Source organism: Bos grunniens, chromosome 2, assembly GCF_055505025.1.
Source record: "Bos grunniens cultivar Pamir isolate PY7600 chromosome 2, Bosgru_T2T1.0, whole genome shotgun sequence".
NCBI lineage: Eukaryota > Metazoa > Chordata > Mammalia > Artiodactyla > Bovidae > Bos > Bos grunniens.
The window spans coordinates 110687968-110704645 of record NC_141166.1 but is presented as its reverse complement, the minus strand read 5'-3'; the positions used below and the strand labels follow the sequence as shown (position 1 = coordinate 110704645).

General features: G+C 41.3%; 1 protein-coding gene across 4 annotated transcripts in view; it reads right to left on the bottom strand.

Annotated features, from left to right (window-relative positions):
* MYO3B (myosin IIIB) overlaps window positions 1-16678 on the bottom strand; it is a 519880-nt gene that overhangs the window by 412405 nt on the left and 90797 nt on the right. For all 4 annotated transcript variants that reach the window (XR_015147500.1, XR_015147505.1, XM_086357182.1 and 1 more), the window contains exons 4-6: window positions 8349-8453; window positions 8014-8113; window positions 5725-5801 (exon numbers count right to left, since the gene is read on the bottom strand). Coding sequence is in view for 2 of the 4 variants with exons in the window: in XM_086357182.1 (XP_086213308.1) it covers window positions 5725-5801; window positions 8014-8113; window positions 8349-8453 (282 nt within the window). In the remaining 2 variants the exon portion in view is untranslated. The remainder of the gene's footprint in view (window positions 1-5724; window positions 5802-8013; window positions 8114-8348; window positions 8454-16678) is intronic.

Here is a 16678-nt window from a genome sequence, read left to right as displayed (position 1 = left end):
CAAGGTGTTGAGGCTCCATGTGAGAAGGCAGTACATCCAGAAGAACATTGGTACATTCTAGCACATACACAAAGAACTGTGTTTGCCTCAAAGACCTAAGGCTGAGCAAGAAGGGTGTGTATGTGTGTGTGTGTGCGTGTGTGTGTGCATGTGTGCAGACAGGCAAAGCTGAGCTAACTAACCTAGCACCTGTAACATGAGGATCTGTAGATTCAAAATGACTGGCTGATTACCTTAGAAATCTGAATTATTTACTACAGAGGAGGAGTGCTAAGTATTCTGGAGAGTTGTTACAGGTTGAATTGTGTCCTCCAAGAAAGATATGTTAAGGTGTTAGCTCCCAGGACCTCAGAATGTGAAATTACTTGAAAATAGGGTTGCTGCAGATGTAATTGATTAAAGTGAGGTCATACTGGAGCAGAATGGGTCCCTAATCCAGTATTACTGGTGTCCTTATAACATGATGGCCACGTGAAAGCGAATACACAGGGAGAATGCAATATGATTCAGTTCAGTTCAGTCACTCAGTTGTGTCCGACTCTTGGTTTCTAATGTTGAGCATCTTTCTTTCCCATTTAAAATCATCTTGCTGAGTCACAGTATGCTACTGACATGCTCAGTTTGTTTAAAAAAAAAAAAAAGAAAAAACTCTATTGATATTGACTTCTAGAATAACTCTTACTATGCCAGCCAATAACTCCCCAGTAGCACTGTTGCAAAGTACTATAATATTAAGGGCACCCCCTGGGATTTTTCTTCTCCTACATGGCTGAGTTGGTACCACTTTCACTCAGCATCTTTCAGCCTTCCTAGTGTCTACATGAGGTGGCAAGAGAAAGTAAGTGGAGAGTGTTGTGAATATGATAATTCATGGTGCAGCTTCGAGCTGCCCTGGTAAACTGCTGTTTGGACTGAAAGTCAACCCTTGACGGTGGTCTGGTCACATGTCATCAGCTACCTGGTTTGAAGCCTATAGCCTATTTGAATTATTATAGATGTTGGAGTTACTCAGGCTGGTGAAATCAAAATGCAAATGCAACAGGGAAAAAAATAATTTGGTTCAATTTCTCAGAAATAAAATAGAGGCTTCCCTGGTGACCCGCTGGTAAAGAATCTGCCTGCCAATGCTGGAGATACAAGTTCAATCCTTGAACCGGGAAGATCCCACATGTTGAGCAGCAGCTAAGCCAATGCATCACAACTACTCTAGAGCCCAGGAGCCACAACTGCTAAGCTCACGTGCTGCAACTACTGAAGCCCACATGACCTGGAACCAGTGCTTCACAACAAGAGAAGCCGCCACAGGAGAAGCCTGCATAATACAGCTAGAGAGTAACTCCTGCTCACTGCAACTAGAGAAAAGCCCAAGCAGCAATGAAGGCCCAGCACAGTCAAAAATTAAATAAATTATACAAAATAAAATACGGTCAAGGATCTTTCAACTGTGTTTTCAAAGTAAAGGCACTGTGGCATGCAATCATTTTATCCCACTGGCACTGGCATTATATGCATTGCTGTCATATTTAATCTGCTGCTGCTGCTAAGTCGCTTCCGACTTAGTGCAACCTCATAAATGGCAGGCTCCCCTGTCCCTGGGATTCTCCAGGCAAGAACACTGGAGTGGGTTGCCATTTCCTTCTCCAATGCATGAAAGTGAAAAGTGAAAGTGAAGTGGCTCAGTCGTGTCCGACTCTTAACGACCCCATGGACTGCAGCCTACCAGGCTCCTCCGCCCATGAGATTTTCCAGGCAAGAGTACTGGAGTGGGTTGTCATTGCCTTCTCCCATATTTAATCTAAATACCACTTATTCACATAAGCAGAAATGAAAGCATGTTAAGGTCAATATACTATGCAGGCCACCATACAAAGACAATATCCATTTGAACCATTACTGATTATCCTTTCAAGGACTCCTCTTGACCCAAACCCTGACCTCACAGAAGGACAGTATAAGTTTGTTGAAAGGCACACTAGTGAAAGTCGCTCAGTCCTGTCTGACTCTTTGCGACCCCATGGACTATACAGTCCATGGAATTCTCCAGGCTAGAATACTAGAGAGGGTAGCCTTTCCCTTCTCCAGGGGATCTTCCCAACCCAGGGATCAAACCCAGATCTCCCGTATTGCAGGCAGATTCTTTACAGCTGAGCTACAAGGGAAGCCCAAGAATACTGGAGTACCTATCCCTTCTCCAGTGGATCTTCCCAACCCAGGAATTGAATTGGGGTCTCCTGCATTGCAAGTGGATTCTTTACAACTGAACAATCAGAGAAGCCCAAAAGGAAAACTACTCAGCCATAAAAAAAAATGAAATAATGTCATTTGCAGCAACACAGATGAAACTAGAGATTATCATATTAAGTGAAGTAAGTCAGAAGGAGAAAGACTAATACCATATGATATCACTTATATGTGGAATCTAAAATATGATATTAATGAACTTATCACCCAAACAGAAACAGACTCACAGATAAAGAGAACAGTCTTAGGGTTGCCAAGGGGGTGAGTGGGTAGGGGAGGATGGACTGGGAGTTTGGGGTTAACATGCAAACTATTATATATAGAATAGACAAAAAACAAGGACCTACTGTATAGCACAGAAAGCTATAATCAATATCCTGTAATAAACCATAATAGAAAAGAATATAAATATGTATAACTGAATCACTACTGAAATTAATACAACATTGTTAGTCAACTATACTTCAATAAAATAATTTTTTTTAAGTTTCTTGAATGGAACTGACAAATGTAAGATTCTTCCTATGGACATTCTTGTAGCGGGTCATGGAGCAAAAAGACTCTGGGGAATAAAAACGTGAGGACAGTGTAGGACTGAGTCCCAGGAGCTGCAGCCTGGTCCCAAAGTGTCTTGGATGCAACACATATTCTGAGAGAACCTCTGAGTCATACTCAGGAACTGGGCACTTGGCTCCTGAGAGGTACTCTCAAGGTCTCCATACCATAATCTGCCTGCTCCTCAATTTATCCACTATAGCAGGCAAAATGCAACACTAGCCTTTCCCTGATAAGAAGGGAACCAGTTCCAGGCAATCTGGGCGACAGAAGCTCACCATGGGCCACTAAACTGCCCCTAGTAGAAACATTCCACATATTTTCTTCAACCCAGCTGAAACCTAAAAGTCACCAACACTTCATGAGAAATGTATAAAGCCAAGAGCAGCTTTCCCTTTTCTGTGTTCTGTGGTTCTGAGAACACCAACTTGCTGAAGGCTGGAATGGGAATACCATCTTCTGACTTATGCCACCCTAAATAAGAATTGAGTGGCCTCAGTTATGCTTTCCTTTAATAATAAATCGACCAAAATCAACAAAGCAATGTGTGAATATCAATAGTAATAAAGCCCTCCTCAATCTACCCTCCAAACTCATCTTCTCCTTGATTTTTCCTTTTTAACCAATATATTCATTCATTCAACAGATGCACATTAAGCTCCTACTCTACCAAGCACTACACTGAGAACCTAGCATCCCAAGTCCCTGCTAGAGTTTGGAGTTCAGTTAGAAGACCTGCTTGTCAATAACTATAGTACAATGGTCATATCTTGCTAATGGAGAGCGTAAAGGCTGCAGTGGACACTCAGGGAAAAGAGACTCATTGTTGGCCAAGGATAAGGACAGTTTCCTAGGGGAATAGCATTTGAGAGAGACTTGAAGATTGAGGCAGAGACATTACTTTGCCAACAAAGGTCTGTCTAGTCAAGGCTATGGTTTTTCCAGTGGTCATGTATGGATATGAGAGTTGGACTGTGAAGAAAGCTGAGCACTGAAGAATTGATGCTTTTGAACTGTAGTTTTGGAAAAGACTCTTGAGAGTCCCTGGGACTGCAAGGAGATCCAACCAGTCCATCCTAAAGGAGATCAGTCCTGGGTGTTCATTGGAAGGACTGATGCTAAAGCTGAAACTCCAATACTTTGGCCACCTCATGCAAAGAGTTGACTCATTTAAAAAGACCCTGATGCTGGGAAAGATTGAGGGCAGGAGGAGAAGGGGACGACAGAGGATGAGATGGCTGGATGGCATCACCGACTCTATGGACATGAGTTTGGGTGAACTCTGGGAGTTGCTGATGGACAGGGAGGCCTGGTGTGCTGCAACTCATGGGGTCGCAAAGAGTCGGACACAGCTGAGTGAACTGAACTGAACTGAAGATTGAGGAAAGTTGCAGAGCTCTGAAGTCCACTCCAGATGATGTAACAATATATAGAAAGGTTTAAAGAAATGATATATAAGGACAGATTTGGGGAATTACTTGTTTTTCCACTACTGCTGAGGCATTAAAAAAAAAGTAAATTGGGGAAAAGTGACCTGAGATGAGGTTGGACAGCAGAGAGGCTTGAATGTGAATGGCTTCATTCCTCATCCAAAGGAATGTTGACTTTGTCCTACAGTGTTTCTCAAAGTAGAGTTCATGAGATCCCTATGAAAATTTTTATGGTTTGCCTTTGTTTCAGTTGGAGAAGGCGATGGCACCCCACTCCAGTACTCTAGCCTGGAAAATCCCATGGATGGAGGAGCCTGGCGGGCTGCAGTCCATGGGGTCACGAAGAGTTGGACACGACTGAGTGACTTCATTTTCACTTTTGTTTCAATGATAATTTTATATGTAATAATGAAATGGGAGAAGTTGCAGTAAAAAAAAACGTGTTCCAGATTATCTGGATGGTCATTTGCTACAAAACTTCAATGCCCATATTTATTTTTATTATGAAGCTGTCATCAAGTCAACAGAGATGTGCCGGTTAGAGGCCAAAGGAGATGCTATTTAAACAAGGAGATCACACAGCTGAGACAGAGTAAAGCGATGGGAGAACCGGATCACCACACGGTATGCAGTAATAAGAATGACAAAGTAACTCAAAGTAATCCATGCTGTCATGCTCTGAAATGGATTCACACTGCAAAGGACAACTGAGTTTCACAAAACAATGTCATTTGTCTCATTAAATTAAAACTGTTAATTTTAATGTTGCTGGCTTTGTAGTTTTTCATAATACATTTCCCCCCATCTCTAAGGAGATGACTACACAAGTCCTCTTATTAACAGAGGGCATTTGCTTGATCCCAGGCCGGAGTGCTGTGGAATTCAATGCTGATCTGACAAGCAAAGCTGTAGCTGTGCTTCAGAGTCTGTTGGTATCTAGCCTGGAAATTCTGCAAACTTTTATATGTGTCATTTCACAGAGGATTTTGTGGTGATGCCAGAACTAAAAATTAGACCCAAATCCCAGGTTTCACTAGAGATAGAAAAAAGCACACAAGAGAAGTTGTTATGTATCCAGTATTAAAAAAAAAAAAAAAAGCTAGGACTATGGCATATTGTTCTGAAGGCCACCTGGAACTGAAATCTGTCTCTTCATTGAGCCATGTGTCACTGGGTCTGCCTCTATCCAGGGAAGGTGACCTCTGCTAATTTACACAATGGTGGGATGAACTTGCCAAGCCATGACCCTCGGAGAACATGGCGTCTTCTGGAGAAGGCCTTTTTTCTAACTGCCTGAAGGTATTCTATGGGCCTCTGTCACTTAGTCCTGAGATTAAGTGTCATCACTCTCACCCACCAAATCAGAACTCCCACAGTTCAATGAGGATAAAGGATTTCCTTCTTGCTGAAAGTTTTGTGAAGTGTGTGACTTTCCCATAAAAAAGGCATAGTACCAAGGCTTTCAACAAATACACAGAAATAGATGCCCTCTGCTCACCTCAGGGGCCATCCAGAATGGGGTGCCAACAGATGTGTTTCTCCGTAGACGTGTACTGGTGAGTTGAGCTGAGACACCTACAAGAAAAGCGTGTCATAATTCAGCAGCGAGCAGACGATGCTAGACCAGGGCTGGCAAACTTCTTCCATAGAGGGTCAGACAGCAAATATCTTAGACTTTGTGAGCTTAAGGCCTGTCACAACTACTCAACTCTGCAAAAGCAGCTCAGATAACACAAAAGCAAATGAGTATGGTTGTGTTTTCGCAAAAATTTATTTAGGGATGTATATCATTTTCACGTATCATGCTCTTCTTTTGATTTTTTCCCCAACTGTTAAAAAATATAAAAATCCTTCTTAGTTCATAGGGTGAACAAAAATGGGACACAGGTCAGACTTGGCTCACAGGCTGTAGTTATGAGCACTGTAGGTATGAGCATTTATCACTCTATCTAAATCACTGGGGTATTTTTTTTTCTAGTGAATATTTCTATCCGTACTGCTGCAAAATTGGAATCAAAAGAAAGCATCGAGAACTAGGATTAACCCCAAATACCTTCCTACTATATTTCCAAAATATTTCAGGTGATATCTAAAAATGGTGCTTCATTTGATGGAGGAAGAAAATTGGCATGTATTATCTATAATTGAACATCAGTGTAGACATAAAAAATTTTCAGTGCTTTATCTTACCTAGAAGGCTGGAAACCTGTCAAGAAAAATACACTTGTCAAATGGAAAAAGAAATAGACTAAGACTATTATTATCTAGGACTCAATGTCGAGGACTTGAATTTTAATATAATTCCCATGTACTTTGTTTTAGTCTTTGGTCAGTTCTCTTTTTTATGCCACAACAGATATAAAGGTGAATTGGATTAGCAGTCAGAAGCCCTGTTTCCCATAGCAATTATGCCTTTTCCTATTAGACCTCAAGCAGACAACCTCACAATGAGTCTCAGTTTTCTCACCTTTAAACTGGGGACAATACTGCTCATTACACCTAACACAAAGAGCTCTTAAACCTCAAGTAAGGGAACAACTGTGAAAATGACATAAATTTTGAAAATGAAAAGCATTTGTAAAATGGAAAACATTTTACAAATATAAGGTACTGTTTTATACCAAGCAGAAATCTACCACAGCCCTTAAGACAATGACAATAGTTGCCACTAATGTTGTCAATAAGAACTAAAAAACTTGGATACATGTGCTCATCAGCAAAGAACATATCTTTAAGAACATTAGGCATAGATTTGCCAACTACCATGGGTTGTTTTTTGAGGGTAGTTTCACTAACTGCTTGCATTCTTTACTCTTTATTAGGAAGCCAGAGAGGGTTCTTTAAACTCTATTTAAACACCCTAAAATTTTTCTTTGCTTTTTTAAAAAACAGACCAATTACTTAGTGCAATTTCATTTATCTTTGAGTAATTTCTTCTGAGCAAATGATTCACTGATACATTTTAACACTAAATTCTTTCTTACCAATAAAGCAATGAACATACAAAATCATCTTTTCTCCTCCTATGCTGACACTGAAAAAGAACATTTTAAAAAGTGCTTCTGTAAATGTTTTCTCATTATTTATAGCAGTCATGCTGAAGGACTAACTGTTGTTAAATTCATTTAGAAGATTAAACCATTTGATAAACTTAAAAAGGAAAATCAAATGGTTTGTTGGATTCAATACAAGGAGTGTTGTAAGGAGATATTAATAGTTCCCTGGCCTTAGGTGATATAACTCTGTTGCCTCTCACCCTTCCATTTCTTGTTAATGTTTCCAGTTCAACCAGCCTCACATGTAGCAGCAATAATCACAATTTAAAGGGATGTTAGTTTCCAGACCCAAAGGAGTATTTTACCTTCTGCTCACAGGGAATTAGTATGCCTGAGGCTAGAGAAAGTCATTTAAAAGACCAAACGGTTTTCTCTTTTCATATGCAAAAGAATAATAGACAAAATGTAAATTATAGACAATTGCCCTGAGTTGTGAAATCCTTCGCAACAAACCAAAGTTTTTCCCATCAAATTTTTCTTTTGAAACACTTTCATATTCTCTCTTTAATAAAATTGCTTCTAAAGTTGAAAATAGATTAACAAACAGCATCTCCTAGGGTGATCCATCTGGTGAACCCCGCTCCCCACCCCGACTCTCCAGCCTGTGCGTCACTGGAAAGGCCCTCAGCCTTTGGTGTAGAAGAGAGGCCCCAGTCTTCTGAGATCACAATAAATGGCTGCCTTTGGCTAAACTGCACACATCAAGAAAACAAACGACAAGCCGTCATTACCAAAGTCAACGAGCTTAACTCCTCCTTCTGTTGTCAGAAGAATGTTATTCCCCTTGACATCACGGTGGATGATTCGGTTATTGTGCAAATGCTGAAGGCCCTTCATGGAGTCCCATCGCCACCAAACAACAGGAAAGAGAAAAGGAAAATTTGCAACGGTTAGTTTTAAACAATTACCCTACTATTAAAATCTAATCAAAGTCCATATTAGGCTACACCTCCCTGCTGTTAATACACCTTGCATATTATAGAGCAGTTTCCCCTTGTTAGTATGCTGTGGGGAGCCAACCAATGACAAACTGCCCCCTCGACCCCACCTTGAAGGACATCCTTACCAAGAGGGCCCCATATAAGATGTATGAGATCACTGCTTCGTCCAACCGCTGGTTGCACCTAAGTAGACTTTTGACAAGCTCGGTGACTGAGCCCCCATTACACAGCTGCAAGAGGAGGTGCCGGGGAGAGAGACAGCAGGAGCATACATACAAAAAGAAAAGAAAAAAGACATTAGGAAAAGCCCACCAATTACCGACCTCAAGTAGTAAATTTGCAAATCACAAAACTCTAGGTTGGAACAATGAAACTTCACATTTCCATTGCACAAATCTAGTTCTCTGTGTGTATGTGTTTGTGTATATTTATTCAAGGTGATGACTTATGATTGAAAATACAAGTCCAAAAAAGCTGACTTCTTTCTCAAGTTAAATAGCAAAGCACAAGACATTATTTAGACATTAAAAAGAGAATGCATATAATAATCATGGTGAGTTGTTAACGGAAATTTTACATGAATACTGTCTGTTTAAATACACACACACACACACATGCAGTTTGAAGGAAAGACAAAGTCAAGATGAATGCCCTTGATTCTTGGGAGGGGATAAATTTTATTTCAAATCTTGTCTCCAGTGCTGGCACTGCAGACACCAGACGCCCAACCAGCAGCTCTTTCTAGAGTTGCTACTGCATGTCAGATTTATGGAATGGAGCCGCATCATATGTTCATTTAACCTTTTCATATTCAACTTTAGAAGCTCAGCAACTTTATGCTCTTTTTTTCCCCTGTAATTAAAAACATTCTAAACGTACAGCTTTCATATTTGCTCTCTGTTATAGAATATACCGAGATTTTAGATACATAAGCTAGGCATATTATTTTTTCACAGCAACTTAAGGGTTTTCAAGGATAATTTTGACTAAATGCAGAAGGCAATGTGTAGGTTTGGGTGTGCTATATGCCATTTTAAATCAAGGGTTCTTAAGTGGTTTGAGCAGGGCTTGTATATACCTTGAAACTGTAGGCAGCATGTTGTATATTCATCTTGTACTTTCCTGCTGAGAAAATTCACAGCTTTTGTCAGATCTGCAGAGCCATCCTTGTCCATATAAAGTCAAGACCCTGATTTAGAGACCTAGGTTTCCTCCTGGCACTTTGTGTGTAATTTGAGAAAGAGTTAACTAGTGAACAGTGGGCGTCCCCTGGTTGTGGCTGCTTGAGTCAACTGGCTTTTTGTAAGCAAGGCAATCTGAGGGAGCACAGATTAGCACCTTTCCTAAAAGAAGACACTCTTTATCAAGGGAAGAGTACATTAAGATCTATTTGACTCTAATTACAAACATTTGCAAGGTTTTAATAAATGGTGAGGAAATGTTTTTGTTTGATGAATGTATCTCTTCTTGCTACATACATGGCAGATACCTTGCCCACACATTAAGAATCAAAATAAGATGAAACTTAACTGAATCTGCCCATGTTTTAAAAAACTTAAGCTGAATCTGCCCATGTTTTTACCATGTAAGTTGCTCACAAACACTATTCAACTAAAAATCCAATATAGAATTGTTTGTGGGGGCTGAGTCGCTTCTGACTCTTTACGACTCCATGGACTGCAGCCCGCCAGGCTCCTCTGTCCATGGGATTCTGAAGGCAAGAACACTGGAGTCAGTTGCCATGCCTCCTCTATGTGATCTTCCCAACCCAGGGACCAAAACCTCATCTCCTGCATCTTCTGCAGTGGCAGGCAGTTTCTTTACCACTAGTGCCACCTGGGAAGCCCCAGTATAGAATTAGGAATCTTTAATAAAACTATGATAAATCACTATCTCTCAGACAGGATTCCCTCCTGAATCCTTGAACACTGAATTCTGAACAGTGAAATGCACTGAAGGCTATAGTGGTCTGGGATTTTATAAGTGTCCTCAGAATCCTCTCTCCACCAATGTTTGGTGTAACTTGCTAAATCAACACCAACACTTCTCATGACCATAATATTGAGTACCAGCATAATTTCTTCCAAAGGATTCCACATTCTTTTTATTTCAACTATGTCTTAACATAACCCTGAAGGGCACATAACATTCAATGTTCAATCTAATATTCTCTTGAACAGTGAATGCATTTTCAGTGTCATGATTCATAGAAGAATCTTAAAAGCTAAACTTTCAGTAAACATAAAACAATTTTCTCAGGACTCCTCCAATTAGATTTTACATTTCAAGGGAACAAAAACAGGAAAACTGAACATAGAGTCAAATGATGATCATGTAAGAATGCAGAACATGACAGAAGGGATGTTTTGGACCCACAAAAAAAAGTCCTTCCGAGGCTGATGGCATAGAGCTTGGAGAGCTTGAGAGAGTAAGATTAGGGTGGGGATGCTCCCTTTTGGAAGTGGGAGTTGTATAAAGGAATAATGATGATGAAACTACTTCATATGAACCTCTTTTATTCAGAAATGTGCAGGGAGACCTCCTCACAGGAGCCTCATGCCAACAAAGCAGTGTCCGTGCTGTACAAGATCCACCAAGCCTGGGATTCTAACTGTCCCTACACCTGACCTGCCTCCTGAGAAGGCTGCATGCAGGACAAGAAGCAACAGTTAGAACCAGACATGGAACAACGGACTGGTTCCAAATTGAGAAAGGAGTACATCAAGGCTGTATATTGTCACCTGCTTATTTAACTTCTATGCAGAATACATCATGCGAATGTCAGGCTGGATGAAGCACAAGCTGGAATCAAGATTGCTGGGAGAAATATCAACAACTTCGGATATGCAGATGATACCACTTTAATGGCTGAAAGCGAAGAGGAATTTAAGAGCCTCTTGATAAAGGTTAAAGAGGAGAGTGAAAAAGCTGGCTTAAAACTCAGCATTCAAAAAACTAAGATCATGGCATCTGGTCCCATCATGTCATGGCAAATAGGTGGGGAAACAATGGAAACCGTGACATTTTCTTGGGCTCCAAAATCACTGTGGATGGTGACTGCAGCCATGAAATTAAAATATGTTTGTTCCTTGGAAGAAAAGCAATGACAAACCTAGACAGTGTATTAAAAAGCAGAGACATTACTTTGCCAACAAAGGTCAGTATAGTCAAAGCCATGGATTTTCCAGTAGTCATGTATGGATGTGAGAGTTGGACCATAAAAAAGGCTGAGCACCAAAGAATCGATGCCTTTGAACTGTGGTGTTGGAGAAGACTCTTGAGAGTCCCTTGGACAGCAAGGAGACCAAACCAGTCAATCCTAAAGAAAATCAACCCTGAATATTCATCAGGAGGACTAATGCTGAAACTCCAATACCTTGGCCACCTGATGTGAAGAGCCTACTCATTGCAAAAGATCCTGATGTTGGGAAAGATTGAGGGCAAGAGGAGAAGGGAGTAACAGAGGATGAGATGTTTGGATGGCACCACTGACTCAATGGACATGAGTTTGAACAAATTCCAAAAGACAGTGAAGGACAGGGAAGCCTGGCGTGCTGCAGTTCATGGGGCTGCAAATAGTCGAACGTGACTTAGGGACTGAACAATAACAACAGCCTGCTCATGACTTGCAAGAGATTTAGAACTTGATGCTGCACTGGCAACAAGGTCAAGGCTACAGTTTGAATGAAAAGGAGAGACAGGGAAGACCCCATGATAAGGAGTATCAGGGACCTAAGACACAGGGAGATACCAAAGGCAGACAGTAGGAGGACTCAGGGTCATCACACGGTTGGAGTGTGGTCTCATTGCCATACGTATCAGATGCCATGAGCATCTGCTGTATTCAGATTGAAATGTCACCCCAGAGAAGGACAGGAACAGGGAAAAAGAAAACCATTTAAAAGCTAAGTCCTTATCCAAGTGACCAAGCTTTGAGCTGGATTGTGAAAATGGGAAACAAATTCCCCAAACTTGTCCCTTTCCAAAGAAGTACTCAGCTGACTACGTTTAACAGGATGAGTTCAAATCAACTATTTCCTCTAGGCAGGCTGGGGGCTCAAGAACAATGTTAGGTTTAGCTATTGAAAAGAAAGTGACCTTTTGGTTCTCAGTCATTTGTAACTGTCCAGTTTGTGTCACTCAATCATGAACACTGTCCCTGCACTCAAAGAGCTCAACACCAGAAATGGACACGTGAGTAATGAGTGGCAGGTGGAAGTGGAGTATACCCAGGGATATGGTGGCACTGAAGAGGGAAGGGTGACCTCTGCCATGCCAGGGTAGAGAGGGAACAGTCTGCTCTTCCTGGAGGATGTAACACATACAATGAATCTGAAGGACAAACGAGCTTATGGCAGGTGAACAAGAAGAAGAGAGTCCTTGGAAAAGGGACACCGTGTGCAAGGAAGGGAGCACAAAAGAATGAAATGGGTAGGAGTGTTTCTATTTGCCGGTCCATCTACGTGCGTGTGTGTGTCTCTGTCTGTGTGTCTGAATTCTACGTACTCTGCCTCTGTTGGGACAAAGGGACAGAACCTAGCACAGAGAGATGGAGAAGTAGAAAGGGGAACAGGGAATGCAGGCGTGCCCTGCCAAAGTGTGTGGACTTAATGCACACGAATTACGATACCATAGTATACCATTGGATAGGAGTGGTAAGCTAGCAACAGGTTTTAGACAGGAGGTCTGTTCAGATTTCTAGAAAGACCTTGGTAGCAGATTGGAGGGTGGACAGAACAGGAAGACAAAGGGAGCTAGACACCTGTCAGGAGATATTGAAGCAATCAAGAGAAGCAAGGTCAGTAAGTCAAGAGTCCTGAGGACAAAGAATCAGGGACAGATACAGAGTGGGTGTTGGGGGGTGGTGCTTTTATAAGATAGCATTGACACTAATTTTTGACCAGTTGGATAGAGAAAGTTAAGAGACAGAGTCTAGGGATCTTGTGAGAATATCAATAAAGTTCTTTGATCCTCTAAAGCCAAAGCAGTAATAGACACGCAAAGCACTGCCACACCTTCATTAGAACCACTTCTCAGTCTGGCTTCCATCTCAGGGAGGCACACGCTTTATTGAATTGCAAGTGCACTATTAAAATTCTACCCAGAGAACATTTAAATTAAATACTGGGTGATGATCCAAGCTAACTCAACCCTGGAATTTTCCCCTGAAACCTCATTTTAGTCTCTCTCCTGCCCTACTTTCAATCTGGCCATTTCTGGAACAAGAGCCTATTTGGTGGCATTTTAGATGGGTAGCCAACTTACAAACTTTCTTTATAGCTCTAGAACCTACGGATGGATTAAAAGCAGCCATTTTGTCAGCAGGATCAAAACTCAGCTGTAGATTTAAGAACAACAATAGAATCTGACTCAGTTGGTGCCTTTTGTTCGCTAAATGTCAGAGTTTAAGAGCTGTCTGATTTCTTGTGGCTCAAAGAAACATATAATTAAACTGCTCAGGGTACCTTTAGAGGAAGCAGTCCTGTGAAGCTGATAAGCCCACTAGCAAGGTTTTAAAGGGCAGCCTGTGGGTTACAGGGAAAGGACTTAGGGTACTTGGATATAAAAAAGGAAAGCAGGTACACACTGACAATTGTCTAATCAGAGTAAATATTCAGTGAAATGGACTGAACACTTTAAAAGCATGACAAGGGAACTATATTTAAATGCATCAAATAATATAATCCTCTTAAAGCTGTAAGGAGGCAGCCAAGCTTCCTACTTCACCCACCCCTGAGGGTTGGCACCTGCAGCCTTTTATTCCCGCCCACGCTGCCAGCCATCAGACTCAAATACAGAGGTAGGTCTGCATCCCTGCGTTCCTCCCTATGCCCTCAGCATTCAGGAAATGTGGCAGCTGGATGCATGTTGAATTTAATGAGCGTTTCGCTCCAAACCAAGAAAAACAGAAAAATCATTTACATTCCACATCTATTTTCCAAAACATCGTTGAATATTGATTCAATCACAGTATGTGCGTTTGCTAAGATGGTCGTAATTTCAAGCAATAAAATATTCCTTGCTCCATAAGCCATCAACTTTCCTCTACATTATTAAAGAATGACCCATGCAACACAATCACCAGACCTTTATTCTAGTTGAAACTCTAACCTTCAAGTAGATCCTGTACTGGCATGTTGATTTGCCCTAAGAGGACAGAAATAGGAGGAATTTCTTTTCAGTGCTTTTTGGTTCAGTGGATTTGATCTTTCAAGGGTGTTAGGTTCTACAGAGGGCATAAAGCAAAAGGCGAGGATTATCAAAATTACTCTTGAAAATGCCTTAGGGAGCACCATGTTAGACAATGTCCACCTCTCAGGAAGGCCAAGCAACATAGTTTTCCTCCACAGCATTGGGAGACATGTGTTTTTTACTGATACAAAGTGAAATCACTGTCTTGCCCCTACAAGAATGAAAACAATGTCACTTGAAACCATGGAGTTCCAGTCAGGGTGGGCTGGGAGGAAGATGCTCACACCACGAGAGGCAGGAGGGCCCCAAGACCCCCACCTCCTATTTCAGCCTCTCTCCAGAGCACATCGTAGATTCGTTGGGTAGGCAGAATCACTCCAACACTTCAGCTTCTTAGGCCCTCTTGTTTTTGCTGAATAAAGATAGCACATGAATATAGGGTGCAACTCAGCTGCATTTCCAAGTTCTTGCCTTCTCCACTCCCAAATGTTCTGTACTTTCCTTCTGACCCCCAGGCACTCCAATGACTCTCATTCTAGAATCCAGCCAGAAACTGTCATTGGAGTCAGTGTTCTGTCCTCCAGGGCTTTCTAACCATCTCTGGCCAATCAAAACATGGTTCAGACCATCAGGGTTCCGCTATGACCCTGACTTATTAACATGATAACCTTGACTCATGCCACAATATCAATAGGTGGAAATGCTTTAAGGTGGTAACTTGCAATATAATGGGGCTTAGACTGGACTTTCTAGGGCCTTAAATAAATAAATGCAAAATCTGAACAGAGGTATCATTTCCCCCCACTTTGGCTTAGATACTGAACTTACACATAGATCTTTGAGAGGAAAAACAGGTTTAAAATAATTCTTTCATTTGGTTTTAAAATATAAGGAGTATTTTTTTAGTTTACATTGTCACTAGCACTCTAAACGCTCAACTATTTCTTTTAAGTTGAACATATTATTTGAGCAGAAATAGTATTTACCAGTGGAAAGTTTTATACCAAAGGAAAACAGAAAAAAATATATTTCATGTCTTAGCAAATACTAGGCATTTTGTCTGAATATGGAGCTTTTCTTAAAGGTCTAATTTCTTATTATGTTTCATTTAGGTGAGAGATAATACAACTTGTAGATTTTCTGAATTTAACATTAACTAGGATAAAACTTATTCACAAATTATCCAAAAGATTATTATGTATGTTTGTCTCCATATCTTTCTCCTATAGTAGTTGTCTGTCACTGAGGAAAGCTTTGGTTTGCTTTCTGGTAACAATTAGTACTTAATTTCAGAAATGACATTTTTATTTGCTCTTGTTTTCAGAGTTGTGGTGATTTAGGAGGGTTATTAATAACACTTTTCTATCCTCAAGAATTGCTCTGCGGAATAGCTTCTCACGGTTCCTTTCATCATATTCAGCAAGGAAAGAGCAAAGGCAATATAAATTTAATCTCAATATACAGGATGAAGGGAGCAATATTAAACAGACCATAATTTTATTATGCAAGTTTCCTAAAGCACTCATTAAAAAGCTATAGGCGGCGCAGCATGGTCAAGGTTCTGTGTGGACTGTCATTATCTTCCAGCGGAGTGTGTGTGTGTGTGTGTGTGTGTGTAATCAGGAACTGCTGCCATTTCAACCAGAGATCCAAAGTCTATTTCCCGGACCTGACAGACAGCATCATGGGCAGCAGCAACACAGAATGGGAGAAAAGCGAAGTGCAATCCTTCTCTAGTTCTGCCATATAACTGGTTATGGGACGGTAGGCATGCCACTCCTTCTCTGGGTCTCTATTCCTCAGGTGAACACTAGGAGAGTGACCTGAAGGAAGACCAAGGTCCCTGCCAGCTCTAGGAGTCCAGGAATCTGTGTCTATAAGCGTACTGGAGGCACTGGACACAGCTAACCCAGGAGCCTGGCATGGATGGCCCATTCCTAGACAGAAAAGACTGAGGATGTCTGGTTCCCTGTGCCATCAGCCTGGGCATGGACCAACAGAACCCGCAAAAGGTATAATATCTGCATACTGTATTGCCAAGGCATGAATAATTCAGTGTGCCAGGGCAACCTCATTATCTGTGCTTAGTCACCCAGAAAAAGCAAGCGACAGTCCGCGGGGGAGTATTTGCACAAGATCCAGTTCACAGTTCTGAGCTCCTTCTCATCTTTCAAGGCCAGGTGCAGCCCCTTCCGGCTGCCTCAGCTGTGCCTAAGGGGCTAACATTCAGTCACTCCTCATGGGGAAGAGCACTTATTCTCCA